Source organism: Oculina patagonica, chromosome 11 (assembly GCF_052425735.1).
Source record: "Oculina patagonica isolate OP01 chromosome 11, crgOcupat, whole genome shotgun sequence".
In the NCBI taxonomy this organism is placed as follows: domain Eukaryota; kingdom Metazoa; phylum Cnidaria; class Anthozoa; order Scleractinia; family Oculinidae; genus Oculina; species Oculina patagonica.
Window position 1 is genome coordinate 20,617,985 of NC_135768.1, and position 25,034 is coordinate 20,643,018.

The window sequence follows — 25,034 nt, forward strand, 5'->3', positions numbered from 1 at the left end:
TCTTACATGACGTACCTATCCATTGAAATTTTGTTGGCGCGAAGCTCAAGAACGAAGATGGCGGAAAATTTGGAAAAGGACAACGTTAACGTTTCTGCTAGTCGTAAGCCCAGTACGAGTCTGGTCACCGATGTACTCCTGAAATCTGGTCGTTTAGAAAAAGAAGACATAAATTCTTGTGTAAAGAAGACGTTGCAAAAATCCGAAGAAGTGAAGGCAAGTTTTTAATTCCCTTTATTAAAATTTGGAAATCGACATCATCGGCTGGACTAGTTGGCGCTATTAAAATTGTTCATTTTAAGCTTAACATAAATAATTAAGCTTATTTGGATATTATTTCAGCAAAAAGCTCATATGAATTTGATAAAAATTTACAATCTTTCAAATTTTTAGTGTATTTTTGATCCTACAGTGGCTACAAAGTATAGAAATAATTAATGGTTGGGGAATTAGTTGCAGAGCAATTGATTTATTATATCAAGTAACATACAGTATGCCATAAGTATAATAAAAGCTATAAATAAACATAATTATAAATTGTCACTCAGTATACTTTTTGGACATAAACTGTAGTCTCCTTCGCAGCTATAACTTTATTATGAAACTGTTGATTACAGCATTTTTTCGTGTGGAGAAGGAGATTAATTAATCCTGGTAATTTTATTTTGGGGTGAGTACAGTTGAACCTCTTATAAATACCGACACCAAAGGATTGAAAATATAACTCCAACACCATAATGGTGGGAGGGAATTAGGGTAACGAAATTATCTTGACCGCAGTTACAACGAGTATATGACTGTCTAATGCACCTATCAATGGTTTGCCCCAGGGTGGGGGGGGGCAACCCCAGGGGAATTTGACATTTTTTGGAATCCAGAGTGGAATTCCCCACCCCTGGGTACGTAGCGAATGTCAAATTTCACATATCTCCTCTTAAATTTCTAACCCAGCAGACCATTTTAGATGTCAAAATCCCTTCCCTGGGAGAGCTTCACGATGTCAAATTCCCGTGGGTTGCCCGCCCCCCCCCCCCCATCCTGGGGCAAACCATTGATAGGTGCATAACGCATGTCGGCTTCAATTCTACTATAACAATGCTGACGTCATTACAACAGTTACGGTCCATCCTTGCAAAGGTGACGATTGACACCACCAAGCGAACTCGTCATAATCTTTAGATGTCTGTGTTATGCAGATGTCTGTAAAGAGAGCTTTGATTGCATTTTATGTTTTGGGTAGAAAGATGAAAGCTGTAATGTATATTTTGATTTGGAACATTGAATGCAGCTTCATTTCCTGTCACTTTTATTAACCTCTCAAAACTCAGCTAAATTTCCCTGAAGTCACAGGGAGCCCTCACATCCGTTTAGAATATGAATAAAAGATTAACCTACCTTTATCGCGCGTGTGTTTTGTGGCGGCCATTTTGAATTTTTAATGCACGCGCGGTCTGCTAGTGCGAGGTCTGGAACCGATATTACGGAAGTCTGGGACGGGCGGCAAAATTCGTAAATTCTCGGAGGATCCGATCGCTCACCGAGGATAAAAGAGCTCCGAGCAGGCTCCGAGCGATTTCCGTAATATCGGTTCCAGACCTCGCACTAGCACTAGGTTAATCTTTTATTCATATTCTAAACGGATGTGAGGGCTCCCTATGTGAAGTGTAAAACAGCAGAAGTTGCTTCCTGTAATCATTGCTTTAATGAATCCGAATTCATTCATCTGAATTAGTTATACATTTTTGTGTCCTACAGGCAGAGGTCCTTCAAGCAATTTACAAGGAATACACCTTTGATGAATTTTTAGATTTCAGTAATTCAACCTTTGAGATGAACTGGAATGTCAATAACCTTCTAACTGAAATCCAAAATGTCTCTGCTAAATTGAAGGTGAGTTCACACTTAATTTTATATAATTGTTATTATTATTATTTTTTATTTTATTGGGTGTACAGTGTATTTACACTTAGTGCCCAGTCACGGCATCAGATGTGCCATTGAGTTTTTGAGCAGCTGTTACATTGAAGTTATCACCCGAAGCATTTCGCTTTGTACACAAGTGTATTTAACACCAATCCACATCTTCACCCCTGTAAAATTTAGTAAATTCAGTGGTAACAGGTGTTACAGGTTACAGCCTTAATGACAGGGCTCCCTGTAAACATGGTTTTTTGTAAGTTAGGTGAAGTCTGTGCTCAGACTAAAGCAGTCTGTAGAGCCAGGAGCCAAAGCTTATTCCAGCTTCCGTAGCACAAAGTGACTAGAAATATCGGGACTTCCTTTGCATACTTGCATGGGATGTTACTCCATTACAGGTTCCCTCCCCTCCCCCCCCCCCCACACACACACACACAGGCACACACACTCCACAACAATCTTGCCAGTTTGTACATACAATTTGGGTTGGGTAGCAGCTCTCGCAACGTCTCACAGGAATGGCTTGCTACACCTTGAGAGACCAACAGAACAAACAACAGGAACAATTTCCCTAGCCCCAAAAACAATACCAGCTGCTACACCACAAGGCCAGAGGACTAGAGGACCATTTTCCTACAAGAGCTGCTCAGTACACTGTACTACTGCACTAAGTAAGTTATGTAGTAACTTGATGTAATTTCTTTTCACAGAGCTCTGTTGAAGGTCCTCTTGATGCCGCTGCTCGTGAACATGGTGATCTCGTAAGACAGTTAAAAGAGACTGAAGCAATTGCCGAACTCCTTAAAAGACTGTATAAGGTGACTTTTTTTCCCTCTGCTGAGGGTTCTTTGGTATTCACTTAGTATACAAGTCTGCTTGACTGCTTGACTGCGCAATGCAGTTATGAGTCATGTGCCTGTCCTGATTTGACTATTTGACTGCGTGATGCGGTTCTAGTCAAGACTCACATTTCACCCTTGCTCACCATGGAAGCTCCAGTAGCTCAGTGGTTAGAGCATCCGACTAGACCATGTTACTAGGGTCGTGGGTTCAAATCCCATCTGGAGCTCAGATTTTTTTCCGAGTTCCTAGTTAATGCAGAAATTTATCATGCTGTATTTCTTCAGAAAGACTCACTTGGAAGTCTGCTTTCAACATAAAAATGCAGGCAATGGGTAGGAGGAAGTGTAGAGTGAAGAGAGAAAGAGAGAAACTATAAAAACTTTCTGCATCAATTGTTGTATTTTTTATTGCACTAAACAAAAAAAAGACCTTTGCTGCCTGACCTGTTTCATTACTAGATACACGAAGCACTGGATGCCTTCCCAGGAGAACTTAACAAAGCAGCGTATTACAATGCGGCTAAACTTGTACAAGTTGTGGTAAGAGTGTAAATAAAAAAATGTGCACTAAAAAAATGGCAGGAAAATTTATTATTTGCCGTTATATCACCACAAAGTACTATCAAATGCTATATTTACATAATTATTTTATGTATTCTGCCAAACATAAAGACCTTTGGTCGTATAGTGTGATCGTCCAGGTGAGAGTAGTTCTGAGAAGAACTGTTGTTGTTGACTGACGTTTCAACAACCTGAGCGAAAGTCATCTTCAGAGTCAAGTGAAAAGTTGTTGTCAGTCGATGATGTTATAAGTCTGGTCCGTTGAAGTTGATTGGTCAGTTAAGCTGTGATGTTATTGGCTGTAAGACTCGTGTAAAGTTTGTAATCAGTAATTGGTCAGTTATATAAAGACTTTTATAATTGTAATATATATATATATATATATATTTTTATTTACAAGTCACCTTAGACAATATCTTTCAAATGAAAGGTTTCTAAATTTTAAGGTGTCTCAATACAGTTTTTTCTGGGCCATACCTACAGTTTGCAGTTGGCCTTTTAGCACCCTTCCCTGACTCGGATTGATATGAAAATTACACCATATATTGGTTTAAGATTGAAGTTTGATTTAATATATTTTTTAAGGTAATCGATATTTCCATGGCAACAATAAACAGAAAACTGCAAAAACAGCAAAACCTGAATTTTACGCGAATCAGATTTTCTGTTAAAAAACTAATACGAACATCTTAAACTATGGTGTGCTGCAAATAAAATATTAAGGAATAAAAAAATTTTGTGTGTTTGATTTCGAATAAATCGCAAAAATGTTTCAAATTGTAATTTTTGTATGATGATACTAAATGGACCGAGACACAAACACGACTTTGATGAAATCACCTCAAATGACACCTTTATGTGTATTTAACTTATCTTTCGGCGCCGTGAAAGTTTTGTAGAGTTTCTTCATCACAATTTGGAGAACAGGATTTTTTCTTATGACCACTCCTGTTATAATTTTTGAGTAAATTTTGATTTTGAGCTCTTTTTGAAAAATCTTAAAAACGGCTTGATAGATTTTTTTGAAACGATTACCAGGCATACTCGATTATGTAAACAACTCAATTCCAAAGTTATATTTTCATTGGTTCACTGGAACGTTTTCAAATTTACGATAAAGGAGGCATTGGAACGGACCAAAATTAATTGCGTTACAATTCACGCTTTACAAATTATGCTGAAATATTCAAACGCATTTTTGTACCTACTCTTATGCAAATGTCGCCATTAGTTTCTTTAGTTCCAGAAATGCATTTTTCACGGAGAAACGTCATACACAATGACTTGAATATTTTAGCGGAATTCTGTTGACAGCGCCTTTGTAGCGCAACTTTTTCTGCCGGCCTAAACACCTTCTTTATCGTTTAATTTCGACCTGTTCCAGTGAATCAATTAAAATAAAAATTTGGGGTAACATTTTGTGCTTTATTAAGCATGCGTGACAAAAGTTTCAACAAAATCTATCGAGCAGTTTTTAAGTTTTTTGATAAAATGCTCAAAATTGAAAATTATTTAAAATTGTAATGGTAGTAACGGTAAGAAAAAATCCAATTCTCCAAATCGCCAAAACGAAAATCAACAAAACTTTAACAGCACCAAAAGGTAAGTTAAATAAACCTTTTGGCGTTACTTTGATGTAATTTTTTTAAGAGCAGTGTCTGCGTCGCGGCTAGTTTATTACTATTATGCAGAAAGTACGTTTTAAAATGTTTTGTGATTATTTCGAATCCAAACATACAAATTTGTTTTGTTCTTTTATATTTGATTTGAAATTTTCCATTGTTTCAGATGGTGGTCTCATTTTTTCTATACCAAATCTGATTCGCGTAAAATTCAAGTTTTACTGATTACGATGTTTTCTGTTTATCATTGCCATGGAAATATCGATTGCCCCAAAATATCTATTATATGAATTTTCAATCCAAGACCAATATCTGGTGAAAATTTCATTTGGAACCAAGTCTCGGAAGACTGTTAAACTGCCAATTGAAAATGTTAGGTATGGTTCAGAAAAAACTGTATCGAGACACCTTAATAATTCTGGTTCTTTTTATTTTATAACATACTAATTTTGATTATTACAAATGTGTGTATTACCAAATGTTTTAAATCTTTTTACAGAAAGAACTCCTGTCTGATTTGCCCAAGGCTGGCCAGGAGGGACAGATATTCATAGCCCTGAGGGTAAAAATTCATTTACTGTTTCAATTATTGTAATTATTGAAACTTAATTAGCTGCCTAGCTAGGAAATTATTCATTTTACATAAAGTCTGCATATGAGCCAAGTGGCATGGCCCTTCAGGCTGGAGCTTATCCCAGTTTCCGTAGCATGAAGCAAGTGGAAATGTTTCTACTCCTGGATGTGATGTTAGTCTATTGCAGGGTTACCCCCCAGCATAAAATTCGCCGGTACCCACTTATACACCTGGGTGAAGAGAGTCCTGAAATATGAGAATAAAGTATCTTAGCTTGCCTAAGAACACAACATGGTATCCCAGCCAGGGCACGAAACCTAGACCACTCGATCCAGAGTCTAGGACACTATCAGGACACTGTGCCTCCAACATTCATTTTGCATACAACTTTTTTTTGTAGGAGGAATGGAGAAGACAGAAAGCTCAGTTGACGGCAACACTAGAAAGAGTGTGGGCCAAGAGTATTGCATGGACCACACCCACTACTGCCTCATTGGACAACAGACAAGGACATCTGAACACGCAACTCAAGCTAAGTACAGGTAGATCAAATTACATGTTAAGATTCTAATACTCCTTACTGCTGATATGTAACAGGGTTTCATTAAGGATTGTAATAGCAGGAGAATAGTGTTATTTAACTGGAGATGAGTTCCGCATCTTAATAAAAAAATAGGTACAGGCCCTTGAAATTTAGCCGGAGAATTCTACGTAGTAGCGGGAGAATTCTCCGATCCCTGATGCCTAATGAACACCCTGTGTAAGCTGGATAACATAGTAACATGTTAGCATGTTGATATACATGTAGTAGTTAAGTAAACATGAAAACATGCTGCCCTTTTAATATCATAACATGGTGACATGATACTATGTTAGCATGGCAACATGGTAACATGTTGCATTCACCATGTTAAACATGATTGGGCCCTTGCTACCTGATCACGTCAACGTAATGCATTGTGCCCTGTTTACCATTTTTATATCTACATGTAATGGTAACATGTTGCCATGTTAAGTGAATAGTTTAAAGGTTACCCTTCAAAGAGGCTAACATGGTTAAAATGCATGGCTACAGTGACCATGCTAGCTACACAAACAGCATTACATTGATTGGTTGCTCTTCTAGTTTACATCTTTCTTTCTTTTTGTCACCTATGTGCTTGACAACAGGGTTTGCACAGTCTTGAAAAGTCCTTGAATTTTAGGGGGAGTCCTTGAAAAGTCCTTGAATTCCATTTTTCCTTGAAAAGTCCTTGAATTTGTGTAAGTCCTTAAAATGTCCTTGAATTTTCTTTAACTTTGAATGTAGTGGGTCAAAAGAGAATTGCTTTACGTAGACTTTGGTCTTTTCCTGTGTAAAGCAGCTTCCAACACTGAAAAAGCCGGGTGTAAAAGCAGCTGATAAAGGGAAATTGAGAAGCAAAGTAATCCAACTGTGCACGTGAGTTCAAATGTCAGTGAAACAAATTTACCAGCGGCTTTGTATAGAACTCTTAATTGTCCTGTGCATGCCGCATGCATTTTAGGCATTTAAAAACCTTTAAAACCTGTAAGCTTGGACTGGGAATGTGCAATATTAATGTACCATCTGTGAAATTACATTCCTGTTAGGTGGTCCTTCAAAATTCAGTTTGGCCAGGCTTGAAAAGTCCTTGAAAAATGGTTGCAATTTTTTGTAAGAACCTTGGACAATGTATCAATTGCCATTAAGGAATGTTTTTCTGTTTACAGGTGGCTGTTCAATGAGCAATATCCTGCAAGCAATGGAAGTAAGTTTGATCCTAGTTCTTTCAGTTTTTATTACTGGCACCTTTGCAGCACGACGGAAAGGTGAAGGACAAAATGCTTAGTGCATTGAACCTTAGATCAGACAGTCCAGGTTCAGTTGTGGGCCCAGAGAATTGTGTTAAGTTCTTCAGGAAGAACCTTTACTCTCTTTCTCACCATTGCTCTCTCCTCTACATGCAAAGAATGTCCTGTTTGATAGCCTGGGGCTAATTGATTTTCCTGTTGGGCCAGTGGGTTTTATCCCTCACTTACCTAATCCATGGGCAAGTAAGATTTTTTTGATTTTTTAGTTGGCAGATGAAATAAGGCTATTAAGAAAAGCCTTCAGGCGAACAACAGGCAACTTGCTTGAAAGGCAAGCTGGAAAATCCATTTTCTTTTTACCCTGCTCCTGACTCACACACAGGAGTATAAATGGGTACAGCTGGTGAACGGTTAGGTTGACCTGCTGAAATGCCGAAGGTTAACCGGCGATGGACTAGCATCCCATCCTAGCTGCCTTATTCCACAGAAACTGGTGTTAAGCACTCGCCTCTTTCCAAGTTGTGTAAGATCTAACATTTTTTTTCTCTCTTTTATATAAATTTTTTAGGCACTTGGTATTCTGGAGAAAAGACTGAGAGCCTTTGGTAATGTCATAGAGGTTTCTGAATATTGTATTCTTGATGAATAATACTTCTAAAAAAATTTAAGTCTATTTCCAGGAACTAACATTTTATCCTCTTTTCCCGTCTTTTAAAGGAAAGAAACTGGTTCAGTTTATCTTCAGGCCCATTATTTTGTTTCCCAGGTAACAAAAGAAGATTTGTACATTAGAACCCTGTTAGTTGAATGTTAAATACATTCTTGGGGAGATCTACGACACCAACATTTCAAATCCTTTTCTGATTGAGGACACATATGTTGCAGTTAATTTTTGATCTCAGTTAATTTTTTATTTTAACTAGTTAGTTTTTTCTAACTAGTTGATTTTTTTTAACTAGTTAAATAATGGGGTTAGGGTTAGGGTATCATATATTTTAAAAAAATAGTGGTTCACCCAACGTTTCCTACGTGGCAAAGTGGTAAGGGGTTGGACAGCAAATCCAGAGGTCGAGAGTTCAAATCTAGTGCAGGTTAGTAAAAAAGAAAAAAAAAATAGTACTTAGGGGAGGGGGATAGTAGCAGATAGTAGGGGAGGGTTAGTAAGGATGGGAGGGGGGTATGAGATATCAAGGGGGGAGGTGTTCTACTTTTTCTACTTATTAACCTAGAATAATAATAAAAAAACTAGTTAGAAAAAAACTAACTAGTTAAAATAAAAAAATTAACTAAGATCAAAAATTAACTACAACACATACAACATACTGACAATTCCAACTGACAAAAGAAGGCTGTTATACAATGCGACTTCATAAAGACAAATGTACAAATAACAGGCGAATCAAGTACACTCAAGGCATTGCTTATGCCACTTAACTACACAGAAGAAAGTGTTGGATAATAAATCTTTTATTAGACATTTTAGTGTGTAGTATCACTGTACATTTTTACCAATCATTTGTATTTTGACCCACCCCTTGCAGGGCTGCAAAAAAATTTTTTCACTTGAAAGGCCATATGTCCTACTAAAACACCATCTTGGTCGGACAAAGCAAAAATGTGGTCGGACAGATTTTTATTCATCGTTGCTGTTGATCAAAAAATTGTGCGGTCATCATGCTGACCACACTTGGGATTTCGTTGGACATTAGCAAAGTTTGGTTGGTCAATGCCCTATGACTGACTGTTAATTGCAGCTCTGCTTTGGGCTTGCCAAAATACTGCAAGAATCGTAACAATATACAGTGATACTACACAGTAAAATGTCTAACAAGATATAGGTACTGGAGTGATTAAGATGCTGAATTTAGAACTACCAAATAACATACAATGCCAGCAAGTGGGCAGAAAAGAAGATTTGAGTTCTGAGTGGCCAGAGTTTATGCAACCCTCCAAGTTAAGACCATTTTAGTCGCCATGGTGACTAAAATTTTGAAGCTGGTGACTAAATTGGAACCTAAGTCTCCAGCCAGGCAACTAAAATTTATAGAGAAGAAGGATTGAAAGCGTGAGCTGAATTTAGTGACTAAAATTTTTCACTAGTGACCAATCTTGAGCGGTTAGTGGCCATTGACTTAGGAAAAAAAATAAACTTAGAGGGTTGTTCTGCCCAATGCCTTAACCACTTTGACACAGATACTAACTATTCTTGTCACTGTAATGAGCCTTTTGCATTATTCTTTCTACTGGTAATTCTTTTTCTTTCCTTTTTTTATAGCCTGAAACCTCATTCGCAAGTTAATCAAGGAAAACAGGAAGTTGTTATATCATTTTCAAAGGAAAGTGGAAAAAAGATCATTGATCCAGGTAACATGACATGCACTTGTTTTAGTTAGCAAACGTTTTTCTTAGTATACAGTGGAACCCCGATATAACAATCTTCGATATAACGATATTCCTAATATAACAATGAGAATTTAGCGGACCGAACGTAAAATCCCCCCGATATAATGATATTATCAGTACACAGTCACATTTTATTTGCAAAACATAGAATTTAATGCAATAACATTACGGATATCGAGGCATCTCTAACGTTTCCAAAAACAGATACTGTGTTCTAAGCCTTCTTATCAAAATTATTCTCTTTATCCCCCTCTAATATGCAGTGAAAAGTACTTGTTAGGTTTACCGCGATATAACGATAGTTTCGGTTATTTTATGGCCACGTCGTTTTATCGGGAGTCTCGATAAAACAATTCTTCGATATAACGATATTATTTTACTGCTCCCTTGGCATATTGTTACCGGGTATATCGGGGTTCCAATGTACTTTGTTACAGTCAAAGGTTGGAAAGAATGTTTTAAAGGGAACCTCGGCTGTAAAACAGTTCTGGCCAAAAAAATATTTACCACAGTGTAAAACTGTTTTGGTTGTTAAAAGTCACGGATTCGTTTTTTCATTCGAATGCTGGGCCTTTGATTTGTCAATTTTTGTGCTTTTAAATTTCCTGCGCGCCGCCATTTTGGATTTATGACGTCAGTGCATTGCTGCTATCGTTAGGGAGCAGTGTTTTTTTTTGTGTGAAACAATTGGGCAATGCACTGACGTCATAAATTCCAAAATCATTTATGGTGGCATGCGGGAAATTGAAAAGCCATTATTATTAATAATTTTCCGTTAATGGTTGTAATTGAATGCTAATTTTTCCCTTGTCTGGCAAAATTTGTAATTTAGGCGTTATTTCAAACAGCTCAACGTCAACTTGCCTCAAGAGCAGAGGTTCCCTTTAAATTTCATTTCCAGGTCAGAATATTATTTGAATTTTCTGAAGAAAATCTTGTGGTACATTGAAGACAATGTCTCTAACCGATGATTTTCTTTATGCTCCATACCCGTCTGTTTGCAATTATATGTGTACATGGAAAAGGCAATGTTGATCATTCCTGAACCACAACATACTGGTACCAGAAACCCATAAGGGTTGAAATGTGTAACTCCCTATGATTCGCATTGTACAAAGCGTTTGCACATTCGTTTACACTAAGTACCATATTTGGAAAATCACGAGAGACAATTAACCAATCAAAATTACTATACTTGGATTAAATTCACAGTGCGTGCTAGCTCGCGCTCGATTGCGTAATCTTGTTTTTGAACAAGTTTTGTTGGATAAAGTTAAATTTGGTTAAATTCTCCTGTTTCATCTTCATGAAGAAGTCGGGAAAACTTTGCTTTGATACACTTAATGAATTTCTTCAGTTTCTGCAAGAAATTTACAGTGTTTAGGTCGAAATTGAAGCAACTTACCACAAAACCAAAAAATGCTGTTGCGTGTGCCATAACGTGTGCAAAGCACTCGCGTACTTACTCTTCGTGTTTCCAAATATGGTACTTGGGCAAAACTGCATATTCAAACACTGTGTGTGCACGTTACACGTTTCAACCCTTGTGGGTTTCTGCTGGTAGACATACTGATACTGCTCTTCTGTTTCAGGCTTATTGTATTCAAAGTCCTCAGAGATCCTTGTTGTTTTGCGAAACTTTTTTGATGGGACAAAGAAAGAAGACAATAAAAAGAGTCAGGAAGTTAGTGTGTCAAGTGCGGCACTGTTTGCTAAACTGGGTATGTTATATAGAGGATAATACATGGTTGCACGGAGATATGAAATTTATCTTTGAGTGTCCAAATCGATATCTCACTCGTTTGCTGCGCTCACTCGTGAGATATCGATTTGAACACGAGAAGATATTAAATTTCATATCTCCAAGCAACCATGTAATATGCTGTTTATTATATAAACCTACGAATTGCGGTGTTTTTGGCTATTTTCCGAAGATTTCTGACCATTTTCCGAAGATTTCCGAAGATTTTCAAAATGTTGTCCGAAGGTCGTACGAACGATTCCGAACATTCTCCGATTTTTTCCAAAAAATTTCCGAAGATAACTGAAGATTGCCGAGGAAGATCCGAAGATGTTTTGACTAAGTATCGTTAAACTGTGGCTCATTGAGCATTAAAACATGGTAAACTCTACAAGCTGATTGGTCAAGAATGATATCAGACATGTGTAGATATCATTTTTATCCACATGTGTGATATCATTTTTATCGATTTGCTACCACTCGCTATACCACCAGTTGCAGTTTATATAATAAAAAAAATATATTAATCTTTTGATTTGCTGTGATTGGGCAGGCTTGGTCACTGGCCTCATACTCCACACCCCAGTGGATAATGCTGACTTTCTACTGTATTATTTACTATATGGTTTGGAAGGTGTGATGGTCTACTGGTTTTATGTGCTGGACTCTGGATTGAGCGGTTCAGCCTAGAGTCCTAGCCTGGGTCATTGTGTTGTGTTTTTTAAGGAGCTGTGTCACAGCCGAGTAATGTTTATTTTATTACGTTTTGCTGAAAACTCGCTACGAAACTTACTTTTTGAAAAGAAATTTTTTCTCTGGATCTAAATGACAAAACCATAACTGATCATAACTTTATTGCAACCAAATTTGTCTCCTGGGTATTATAATTTTAAGTTTCAAGCAAACGAGAATAACTTTGAAAACTGTTCAGCCCAACAACATTTCAAAAACCCATATCACAATCCGTTTCAATCTTCGTCACTTATGGCCTTCCATACCTTCTTTTGTATTTGCTGTGTAATTGAAATGTTCCTTCGCTGTTTTAAGAATGTATTTTTATATTTTGCCGAATTTGATGCTCATTTCCCATGCCTAAATTTGGCTAAAAATCGCAACACAGTCCCTTTAAATCAGACTCTTCAGTCTCACAGTGCCTCTCTGCAACCAGGAGTATAAATACGTACCAGCAAATTAAATGTTGGAGGGTAAGAAACTGGCATCCCAGTAGTTTACTTTGTGGCCTTTAAATGAACAAACAAATAATGTAAATATTACGCAGAGACTTGTTAGAAATCCCAACTGGTGGGAGGCTGGCCAGTTGGCCATGTGGAGGACTTGAATTTGGGACCACCAAACACAAATCCATCTTGTGGCAGGGAGAAGGATTTGAACCGGGGGCTTGCAGATTACAAGTCCAGCACGCTAGCCTCTATACTACACTTCAACTCCAAGACTGCCTCTGGGGAGCAGGGATAGCGCAGTGGTGAGAGCGCTCGCTTCCCACCAATGTAGCCTGGGTTCGATTCCCCGACCCGGCGTCATATGTGGGTTGAGTTTGTTTTTAGTTTGTTGTTGGTTCTCGTCCTTGCTCCGAGGGTTTTTATCCGGGTTCTCCGGCTTTCCTCCCCTCCACAAAAATCCAACACTTTTAAATTCCAATACGATTGGGGATTCAGGTCCACAATGAAAACTACTGGGACACCAGTAATTGTATTACCCTTCAAAAGTCGGGGTTTTTTTTACTGCCTCCTCAAAATCCTCCTTCATGTTACAGAAACTGACGTTATAAGTGCCAGCTGTATGGGCCACTTGGCTCAAACATTATTTGCTATATGATGGATAGAGTAGTTAGTTTTTGTTGCCGCTTGTGTGCTGGAGTGATTCACCTGGTGGACAGTGTTATACATCCTATGAACAACTGGGACAAAGTCATTTACTTGTAATCCTACAAAACCAGACTAAAACACTAGCAATGTCAACTTCTTGCCCTTTCTAGAGATATTGTCTTTTAACATTGTGCTGCTACTGCCTCTTGTAGGTGAATTTGTGTGGCCTGAACTTTCTGAGAATATAATTGCTGAGTGCCTCAAGAGGTCTGTTCCCAACACAAGTGCTCAGGTATATGAACCATTATATTTTTGTCATTCAGTTGCACAGATATAGTTTGCAGACATCTTTGGCAATACTTGTGCAGTTGCTTTGTTGTTTATTATTCACACTGTGCTTGCAAGTAGAGATAATACATGAACAAAGTTTAGTTCAGTGATAGACCTTTCGACAAATGATGTTTTCAGTGAAGATTACTTGTACTCAGTATTCAGTCTTTGGTTGTTGATCTGATAGTCAGTTGAATCATAATGCAAATCTTGTTTCATCAAGTCCTAACAGTGATTGGATATTTGTGCGTAAATTGTTAGTATTTTATCACAGGAATACTACCGTTATGTACTTAATTTTCAGTTGGAAAAGTATCAAGATGTCATTAAAGCCACTGAAGAGTTTGAAACAAAGCTTGTCTCTATAGGTATGTCTATTTGGTATGGCAGTATTGCCCTTAAAAACTAAAAGAAACTTAGCAGGTGACAAGGAAATATTGATTATGCCAATTTTAGCATTACTGTAAGGGCTGGGTAGACAATTACTGTACATATGTCCACCTGAGCCTTGACTTGAGACCAATGCCCATAGTCACTGTAAGTGAACGCAGGAAGGTATTTTACATTGATTTAGTGATGTACACTCTATTAGTTGTGTTTGGAAAAAAAACCATGGATAACTTCACCCTTTCTGGTTTCTCACTCCTTTGCCTGTTTCTTCTGTGACATCATCACATCATCATCCATCATCACTTATTAGCCACTTTTAAAATTAAATATTACAGCAATAACTATAGTAGGTAGGGCGAGGAAACCTCCAGGAAACCACCAGGCTTTTAGGCCACCTCAGTTAGCAATATGTTAGTAATTTAGCTGTTAATGTGCAGCTTGGTCAATTTCAGACTCATTTTGTTAAAAAATCAATCATTTTTTTAAAGTAGAAAAGCTAGTCGAACCAGTGAACCAGTGTGTTTAGGTCCAACCCAGAAAGATTAAAATGATTGGATATGTTGATGTGTCAGACTGCATAAATTTAATTTCCCTCCCTGGACAGTATCATTGATTTTGTTTTGTAAGTAAATGGTGTACGGTTTTTTTTATTCTGCAGGTTTAATTCCTGAAGGAACAACTGATCTGACCTCATATGTAAAAGATGTTGGTATTCACTTTGGAAATAAAAAGGTATTTGTCAAAGAAGGGTCCTTTTTAGTGCAGAATGCACTGTTGTGATGATTTGTTGGGGATGTCGTCCACTGACACAGTAACCCGCTATGGTGTAAACTTTTAGTAGCCAATTAATTAATTAATATTAATTAATTAATTAGTCCTGTGAAAGGGGTAGGGGGTAGGGAACACCTGCCGTGCACCCTAGGTAAAACGTGACTCTATTTTCCTAACTTTCATATAAAGATCACAGAGGTATATATGTGTTTCAGAAAATACTATGCTCTCCTTGTGGTACTACTCTTTCTAGAACAAAGGATTTTGAACTAAACACATGCGCAGATTAGTCTATACTGAAACTCTCACGAACATAGGTTACATTGCGTGAGTTGCGGTAGGCGTCTTGTAGACTCCACGGCGTCAAGTTAAAACCGCAAACTAATTAAATTAGACTTTCACAATGCTTTCGCAATTACTGATTTCAGGATTTTCCTAGCTGTGCTGCATTTTAGAACAGCTTTCAAAAGAGATGTTTTTGTTATTTGGTTCGTGAAAAAGTTGTTTTTAAAACAACTACCGTCGATGTGGCCGTGAAGAAACAAAAGTATCATGTTACAGCATATCCAAAGAAAACAAAACATATTACATTTAACAAAATATTGTGTTAGGGTTTTAAAAGTGTTAGGAACACCCAGGAAGGAACGCTTTTGGTGTTTCAACGTCTAACTGAAAGTAAAATAAAGCTGATAAACATGAAACATAAAAAAATCATTCCTTTAATTGATCGGCTCCATTGCATCCTGCACTTTTCTTTTGAGTCTCTGAGTTTGCACTTAGACCTTTTAAAATCCTCTTAAAACTACCCCTCATTAGCTTTCACAGGCATGTAGCTGAGAAAACACTAAGCTGGCTCATCAACAAACCCAGCTGGCTTTTCTGGCCTTGGCAGCTCTAAAAGTTTACCTAAGTCTCTGTTTTTATGTGAAATTTCAGCTGGATTTACAGTCAATATAGTCAGCGCGGCCGCCAAATTCCGGAATAGTTTTGATTAACGGCGAACGGACCGATTATTCGTTTCAACATTCAAATTCAATTTAATATTGTAAATCATCCAACCATAAACACGTGAACACGTGAACCTCAAAAATTAACCAATTTGATTGTTATTTTGACAACTGGTTGATGATTTAAAACAATTGATTGAAGAATAGGTGGTGTTTCAACGTCAATCAAAATAGGGTGGTGTTTCGCCGTTAATCAAAACTATTCCGGAATATTAGGTGGTACGCGCTGAGTGTTTTGACTGTAAGTTATTTTTCAGCAGGTGAAATGAGCCGGCTTTTGGCCCTTACCGACATCCCTGCTTTCATTTAAATGGTCACACACCAGGGTTTCATCCACAGACTTGAATGTTACAAGCTCCTTGTACAGTATAATAAACAGTATCACATGAAAGTACTTCTCAAAAGCTTTCATTTGAATGGTCAAACACTTTGGTTTCATTAAACTTAAAAGTTAGAACAACCTTGTACAACATAGTTAACAGTAAACAGTACCAAATGAATGTACTGTTCAGTAGGTTTCATTTGAGTGGTCACACACTAAGGTTTCATCCAGACTTACAAGTTAAAACCACTTTGTACAGCATAATCAACAGCACCAAATGAAAGTATTGCTTAGAGGGTGTCATCCACAGACTTATAAATGGTACATCTGAAATATACAGTTAGTGTTGGGTTCCTATTCTCTAAGTCATTTCTTGTGCTTTTTTAGTGTCAAGATCTTCTTGTTACTGCCCGGGATTTGATGAAAGATGACATACATAACACAGTGCTAGTAGACAGCAGCAAACACAGAGCAGTTCTTTTAAGTCTTGGAGATATACCGAAGGCATTATCACAAAACAAGAAAGGAGTAAAGGTAGACATTAACGGTTTATTGTGATATTGATCCACATACAGCTATTTCAATTAACGTTGGACATCCGGATCAAAGCTTAAAGACAAGACTGAAAGGCACTATGGGTAAAAGAAGGGGAACAAACGTGCTGAGTATAAAAAAATATATAATATAAAAACGCTTTTTTTTTTTCTAATGTAAAAAGTGTTCCACTAATTTAGAATATTAACACCCAAAAAACAGACAGAAAAAATAAAAAAAAAAACCAGAAAAAAAAAAAAACTTAAGAATTAACCAACTTATACCAGTAAATAACATCACCAAGAAGAATTTCTAAAATGAGCATCTTGCATAACTGTTATTTTATTTAAGGGATAGACATTGTGGCAGGTAAGTATGGGCATTATGCAGTAGCAAAGTAAGCAAGTAGCAACAGATTAATTGTAATTGATTTTCCCCTTGGCATTCTCTTTTACAGCATGAACCATTACAGAGGGATCCAGCCAATACCCTCAGCAAGTTCACATTTTGTCTCCCAACCTGCCGAATTAGTGAGAGTACAGAAAAACTAATGAACCTTGCTTATGAAACTCTTATAGAAGCAACACAGTCAACCCCACAATGGTATGTATAATGAATACTTTCAACAATAATGTATACTTTCAACAATAATAAAGCTGTTTGAATTTACACTCCCCATCTTGATCTACAATTTTTAACATTAGGTTTACTCTTTTACTTTTTGATTTTTTTTTTTTAATTTTGTTTCTTCCCAGTGCTATTCAGTTGTTCTACAGTGTTCGTAACATGTTTGAGCTGTACTGTAGTGTCGTTCCCACATATCATCAACAGCACTTGGTGAGTAAATGGTTTTTTATTGACTAATTGGCACTGCACTGAAGCAATAACTAAATGATGCACACAAGGCATTTAATCTGGAGGACAGTAAGGTGCTGCAAATCCTGGCTAAAGGCCTTTTCCTTGTGCTTTTGGATTGCAAGATTCAGGTTGGTTAAGCCAGGACAGAGTTCCATTGGAGTCTCTCCCCAGAATATTTAATCCATTGGCTGGCACTGGCTAATTGGAAGCTAGGGTAACTTGACATATAACCTTTATTTCCAGCTGTTTTGTGTACCCGTGTTCCTTGCACAACTCCAGTTGTTGGGGGGGGGAGAGGAGGGTGATAGCTGGACTTTCAAAACGGCTGAAAATTAAGCCTACCTTACATAATTCTGAGGAAAGCTTTTTATGAACTAGCAACCCTTCCAGCTGGAGTAGCAATACATTAAGTACAGTGGAACCCCGATATAACGATATGCCAAGGGAGCAGTAAAATTATATCGTTATATCGAGGAATTGCTATATCGAAACTCTTGATATAATGATATGGCCGTAAAATAACCGAAAATATCAATATCGGGGTAAACCTGAAACAAATACTGAAACAAAGAGAACTATTGAATGACAAGGAGGAAAAAGTTGATAAAGTGGCTTAGAACACAGTATCATTTTCGTATATAATTGTACAAAGGTGTGACAGAAACGTTAGAGATTACTCGATTACTGTAAGCTTATTGTGTTAAATTCCGTGTTTTGCTTAAATTGTGACTGAGTACTGATAATATCATTACATCGGGAAATATTTTACGTTCGGTCCGCTATATCCTTATATCGGGGTTCTGTCCCATACATTTTACTGTAACTTTCGCCGGGACATGGAATATTCATCGTTATACCGGGAGTATCGTTATATGAAGGATCATTATATCGGAGTTCCACTGTAGCTTCATGCTACAGAAATTGAAGCACCAAAGCCTTTTGGCTCCTCCTCAACCCCAGGACTTAATCTTAAAACCCTTCCTTTGTTTTTCTCTTACAGAGAACACTGCCCCAGTTGTCAGCACTACACCATAACAACTGTATGTACATTGCCCATCACCTTCTCACCCTTGGACATCAGTTCAGACCTAAACTACCAGAACCACTAAATCAGAGTGTTGCTTCATTTGTGGACCTGGTTCCAACCATCAGACACATGGGAGAGAAGTGTTTCCTTGAACAACTGGTCAGTATGAACATTTTGTCGCCATTTTCAAAACGTTTTTCTCCAAATTTGTTTTCTCTAAGCACTTCAGAAGGTGTCTTTCAGAATTACTTAACAGTTAGTACCCAAAAAATTCAAGTTGTTCCCAAGGTTTATTATGAGCTGTTTCTCTATATTTGTACCATCTGTGTATTGTCCTTACCCATAAGATTCACAAAGATAGTGCATTTTCATTGATAGGTTTATCAGAAAACTGTATGCAATGATTGACTCATATCAATGCCTTGCCCTTAAGCATAAGAAATCACACCATTTGTATGTTCTGTTTACAGAGAAAGCAAAAATCAAATTTATTGGAGGTAGTGAAGGCCACAAAAGGCTTTGCTAATGCACATGAAGATGAAAAAGGATTGCAGGTGGAAAAGACAATGAAACAGGTAGGACAAATATCTTGTCTGGTGACCAGGGACCCGTTTCTCAAAAGTCTCGACAAGTTAACGCACCCGGAAAGCCACAGCAAAATCTCAAACCTTATGATTATAGAGCTTTTTTATTCCATGATATTTTTAATATGAATAGAGGTTTCCTTCATACAAAGTTTCAGGCCTATACACTTGTCTGTTTTTACCGAATGGTAATGAGGTGTAGTGATGATTCACGAACCTGAAGTGACGTGTTTCCGTCACTCGTTCACTCCATTCTGATATTAAACCGCAATTATTTCATGCATTTAACGGTGAACGTGCCGACAGAAAGGTTCTTTAAAACGCCATTCAGCACATGTCAATCAAAAACAAATTATCCTACAACCTTGTTCCCAGGGTCTGTCTCTTTCAGGGAACAAGGTTGAATTTTCACAAAACAAATCGAAAGGGGATAAATTACACTTATCCTCTGGTGATAAAAGAGAATAGAATTCGCACTACGAAGCCGTAGAGCATACGCTATCAATGACCCGTTCACGTAAAAAAAACATTCAAACGCAAATGAAGTGAGATTGTGACATTACTGATAGCAGCTATAAGCTACATGCAGCTACCCTTACCATGTTACGCGTTTTAGTAAAAACAACATTCATGCAGCACGATTTTGTTTCGCGTCACATTATCTTCGTGTCACATCATTCGTTTTTCATCTTTTTGAGTCGTGCAGAAACGCACATCTTTCTCAAGTTTTATTCGCTGCTCAAAATAACGCTATACGTGCTGACAGAAAAGTAAACATATTCACAAAACAAATTTACCTAATGCTAAAAAGGATCAAAGGTTACACTTAAATATATTTGTGATGAAATAGTATTTGCGCTACGAAGCCTGAGAGCACGAACCATCAATGACACAATTCCCATGGAAAAATAAAACATTCAAAGGCACATTATTGAACGCTTATTTGAAGAAAAAAAACTATCCGGCAATGACCCATTCACGCAAGAAAACATTGAAAGGCAAATTAAGTGAAATTGTGACATTACTGATAGCAGCTATGAGTTACATGTAGTTACGGTAAAAAAATATTACGCTCGCCATGTGATGTGTTCTAGTTAACACCACATCCACAGCACGTTTTTGTCTCGTGTCACGTCATCTGTTTTTCATCTTTTTGAGTCGAGCAGAAACACGAAGTGCTCGGGCGTATCTTTCTCTCAAATTTTATCCGCTGCTCAAAAATAACGCCATACGTGCTGACAGAAAAGTACAGATATTCACAAAACAAATTTACTTAATGCTAAAAAGGATCAAATATTACGCTCGCCATGTGACGTGTTCTAGTTAACACCACATCCACAGCACGTTTTTGTTTCGCGTCACGTCACCTCGTGTCACGTCATCTGTTTTTCATCTTTTTGAGTCGAGCAGAAACACGAAGTGCTCGGGCGTATCTTTCTCTCAAATTTTATCTGCTGCTCAAAAATAACACTATACGTGCTGACAGAAAAGTACAGATATTCACAAAACAAATTTACTTAATGCTAAAAAGGATCAAAGGTAATACACTAACCGGTAAATATTTTTGTGGTGAAAACTGAATAGCGCTACGACACCTGAGAGCACGAACCATCAATGACGCAACTCATGTGGAAAAATAAAACATTCGAACGCAAATGAAATGAGATTGCATTACTTTATTGGTCACTTATTTAGAAAAAATGCGAAGGTCGGCACTTCATCGAATTACCAAATTACCATGAGGTTGCTCGAAGAGCCTTTGATGAAGTTACAGATAACTAAAAATGCCTTAACAGGCCCAAAAAGTTTCCGGGGCTTTCGAGAAACGGGCCCCAGGAAGCTTTTTCCTAATGGAATACCAGCATTTGAGAGACTTAAGATTCTAGTGCTTTTTGTCGCCGATTCACATACAAACAAACGTACACAGACATGATGATCACTTTCTTGTCCTGTCCTCTGGGATCTAGTCTGGATCAACCTCTTCTTGAAAGCCAATATTTATTTACACAGATATATATTTGGTTGTGACTGCATTTCAAATAATACGAATCCTCTCTCATGTTTTTAAAATTTCCTTATTATCGCAGAACCCTTTCTTACGCTTAGTTCAACCTTCTGTAATCAACACAAAACCAAATGTATCCTTCCTTCTTTCTGGCAATCACCATTGCCAATGCCTAATGACAAAGAGAGAGCTACTTCCCCATTAATTGCTTTTGTGAAAGCTTTTCAACAACTAAATTTTGTTTATCTCTTCAGATCCTTCATCTTTTAAGCAATCTTGGTAAAGTATGGAATGGTATTCTACCAGTTGATATATACTGTCAGTCCCTGGGAGCTTTATTTGATGATGTCTTACAAAGCATAGCGTGGGAAGTCCTCCAACTTGAGGTGAGACAATGACATATTAACTTATTCGGTCAAGTGCCAGTGAGAATGAAATTAATGTGAAGTGAAATGTTTAAAATGTGCCACGACATGCTTAGCTCTCTATAACATCTTATATGTGTACTCACTCATAGCAGCAAGGACGGGTCATTACTAAGAGCATTGGACCTGAATTCTGGTGGACTCAGGTTCAAATCATCCACTCTGACCACTTGTTGGTAGTTCCCAGTGTTTTTCTCAGCCATGCTTTTAAACATAGAAAACTGGTCTGCCTTCTTAACGGTAGATGCTATATTCATTTCTAGACTATTTTTCAGATTGTCTACACTGGCCCCACTGTGGAGCACTTTGTCATTTTAGTAAATGCAACTATTTTATATTAATTTATAGGATATCTCTGCTGAAGAGGCTCATCAGCTTCATTCACTGCTCTCCATCCTTGTGCAGCGAGGATCTGAAATATTCCAAAACACCCAGGAAGCAGATTCAGAATCAGCAGAAAATACCTGGGTAAGAGTTCCAGTGAATGTTAAGAAGTCTCAAATTTCATTAAAAAAAATCATAAAATCTCAAAGTGTTTGTATATGTAGGTACATTTAAACCTCCCATAAGCAGACTCCCTTGGGACTACCGTAATGATTCGATTTAGTGCCCAGGGCTCTTATTTACTTTTGGCAGCTCAAGGGAGGGCGCTTATTCGAGACAGGGGGCTTATTCGGGACAGGGTGCTTATTTAATTTTTGAGAAACATCCAAATATCCTATCAGAATAGGATATCACCAGAGGATCTGTAAACAAGTATCGCATGACGGTGCTGTATCATGTACTCTTACACGATCGCTTTGAAGGTCATTTTGCACGGTGGAGATTTTGAATTGCAGACAAACTTGACTCCTCTGTGCCCTGTGGTTACTTTTTAATAAATGAATTGTTCATTTTAGCAGTAAATATATACATGTACGGTACCGTGAATGTTCATGCGTTTATAAGAATGGGGGCGCTTGTTGACAAAAAGCTTATTGACAAAAAGAACAAAAAGAAATTTCGAAGGGGGCGCTTATTGGAAGGAGGGCGCTTAATTGAATCATTACAGTAGACATAGTGTCCAAATGGAAGAAGTGCCGATTTTTGGGTTGTTAAAAATGCAGTGTTTGAATGTGGCTGTGACCATGTGAAGTGTCCAGTGGTGGAAGTTCAACCGTTATTGGTAAAGGTTTTTATTATTATCCCTGAAAGCAATACAGGAATGCAGCAAAACATTGTGTTTGCATTTCAGGACATATGCACAGTTGTTCCTCACTGGACTCGCTATAAGGAACTGATAGCAATCTTGGAAGCCAGTTTACAAGACATTGTGGATCGATGGGCAGACGGAAAGGTACTGAACTCCTTACTCGAATCAAATAAATACGAAAGTTATTAACTAAAGGTGATTCCCTAGTATTGCATTGCGCATCCTTACTGCGCAGAATTTTACGCGCAATTAGCGCGCACACATAAAGAAAATGGCGGCCTTTTTCCTATGTGGCTTGGCTCGCGCGAGAGAGATATCATTGTTTTCTCGTAAACAAGTTCGGTGACCTATCATTTTTTTCTCTTAGTTCGGAAGTAGCGATCAAATTCTTTCTATAAAATGAATACAGATCAATTTCTATGGCAGAATAATACATTATCACCGAAAAGGTGTACTTTGCCAGTACTCGCAAAGGAAATATAAGGGTTCATATGGTAAATACATGGTCTTCCTGCTCCAAACGAATACGGTGACCCCCCCCCCCCCCTTTTTTATTTCAAAATTTAACTTCCCTTAAGGTAAACAACCAACTGGCAAAGTCTGGTTGGGAATCTATGAGCAGTTCTATTTCTAGGGAATTACCTTAAGGAGTTTGTCGTTACCAGATTTTTTATTTCAGTACTTAGATGTGGTTCATATTTTACTTCTTTCTAGAGTCCCTTGGCCCATGAATTAACAGCTCAAGAAGTAAGGGGCCTTATAAGGGCCCTCTTCCAGAACACTGACAGAAGAGCTGCTGTGTTGGGAAAGATAAAGCCAGTGCAGGGATAGAAAAATTCAAGACTGACAGAACAAACAGTCACATGGATGCTTATCATACAGTGCAAGTTATCAGAAGAAGAAAGTTTAAATTATTGCCATGGAATTGAAGAGATTACATTGTCTTTTCAAGAGAACTGCAATAACTTTGCAAAACATACAAGAAGTGATGAAAGAGGTTATCTCACTGACTGTTTTACATGGACTTTACAAATTAAGCAGCAAGTCTGAAGATAAATATTATTACTAGCAATGTACAGTTTTGCTTCCCGATAAAGTTTAAACTGAGCACTGATCGAGAACTTGAATCGCCTCCCATTGGTGTTAAAGACTTATCTTTGATGCCTTATGAAGGTAGAAAAATTAAATTCCCATAGTATTTAAATGTATTGAAATGTCTGCCCCTTTTTATAACTTTTTGTTAATATTCCCAGTATCTCTCTGTTCTTAAAGGGTAATAGTGGGAGATGCAGTGGCTAAATAGTTTGTTTATGTGCTGGCAAGAGTCATTCTGTTGTATTCTTGGGTAAGACCCTAAACTCTTGTGCTGCATTTGTCCACCAAACCCTTGGTTGTTCAATGGAGTACGCTTTCCAAAGGACAAATCGCAATCCTGTGAGTAAGTGTCAACAAAACAAACTAGGCTGTCCACTAGATAGTGATTTACCCAGTGGGAGCATAACAGTGAGGGGGAAAGGAGGGGGGGAGGCGAGTAAAAATGGGGATCTGGTATTGTTAAGACAATCTGCCTAAGGTTGAGGGGTAATGTACAGTGGGCTATCATCCCATCCAGGGTGGAAAAGCAATGGTCTTGCCTTGCTTTATTCGACTGAAACCAGCTTAGTGCCACCCTGATGAGCCATCTGACTCCAGTACAAAGTTTGGACAACTTTTTTCATACTAAGCATTTATTTTCAATCCGTGACTGCACATTTGCAGGTGAACATGATGACATTGAAAACTAATTTAAAGTGCCATTTAAGCTCGCCACACCATAAAAATTTGTGCTGGACTTAAAAATTTAACGAAAATTTACCACTTTCCATAAATTGAGACTCAGGGTAGCTCTGGAAAATTCAAAGTTGTGACATTTGCTATCTAAAAAATAACAGTCTTGGTGACTGGGGAATAAAATCTTTCCTGACATAAATTTTGCAACTGAATATAAGTTTTTTTGTAACCTCCGCATATCAAAACATTAGTGTATTTGCTTAAATAACAGTATACTGTCAACTTGTTCAAAACATTAGTGACAAAAATGTAGACCCTTCCCGTACAAAAATTGTATAGGTTTGTACATATAAGTAATAAATACTTGTTATTATGATACAACCCAGATGGTCCTGCAAAGAGCTAACTAAAGACTGGAAAACATGTTTGTTATTTACAGGAATTCGTTATATTCTAGTTTGTTATTTACATGAGAGAGTTTGGTCAATATCTTTAGAAATAGCCAACACTACAATAATTGC

At 37.6% G+C, this 25,034-nt stretch overlaps 1 protein-coding gene across 1 annotated transcript; it reads left to right on the top strand.

Moving 5' to 3' along the window:
• The first annotated feature begins 45 nt into the window (after window positions 1-45).
• LOC144630683 (centromere/kinetochore protein zw10 homolog) lies at window positions 46-23,865 on the top strand. The gene is made up of 23 exons (XM_078489056.1): window positions 46-220; window positions 1,760-1,890; window positions 2,628-2,735; window positions 3,219-3,299; window positions 5,442-5,504; window positions 5,917-6,058; window positions 7,248-7,285; window positions 7,897-7,933; window positions 8,046-8,094; window positions 9,604-9,692; window positions 11,324-11,452; window positions 13,511-13,590; window positions 13,933-13,996; window positions 14,677-14,750; window positions 16,506-16,652; window positions 17,110-17,255; window positions 17,408-17,489; window positions 18,511-18,696; window positions 19,008-19,112; window positions 21,381-21,512; window positions 21,900-22,019; window positions 22,786-22,887; window positions 23,458-23,865. Exons 1-23 carry the CDS (start codon window positions 58-60, stop codon window positions 23,572-23,574), a joined length of 2,385 nt encoding a protein of 794 aa, XP_078345182.1. The 5' UTR covers window positions 46-57; the 3' UTR covers window positions 23,575-23,865.
• Window positions 23,866-25,034: the final 1,169 nt, after the last annotated feature.

Coding starts and splice junctions, on each gene's coding strand:
- LOC144630683 (XM_078489056.1), top strand. CDS start 58: ATGGCGGAAAATTTGGAAAAGGACAACGTTAACGTTTCTGCTAGTCGT. Junction 11,453..13,510: donor GGCACTGTTTGCTAAACTGG/GTATGTTATATA, acceptor TGCCTCTTGTAG/GTGAATTTGTGTGGCCTGAA. Junction 17,256..17,407: donor ACACAGTCAACCCCACAATG/GTATGTATAATG, acceptor GTTTCTTCCCAG/TGCTATTCAGTTGTTCTACA.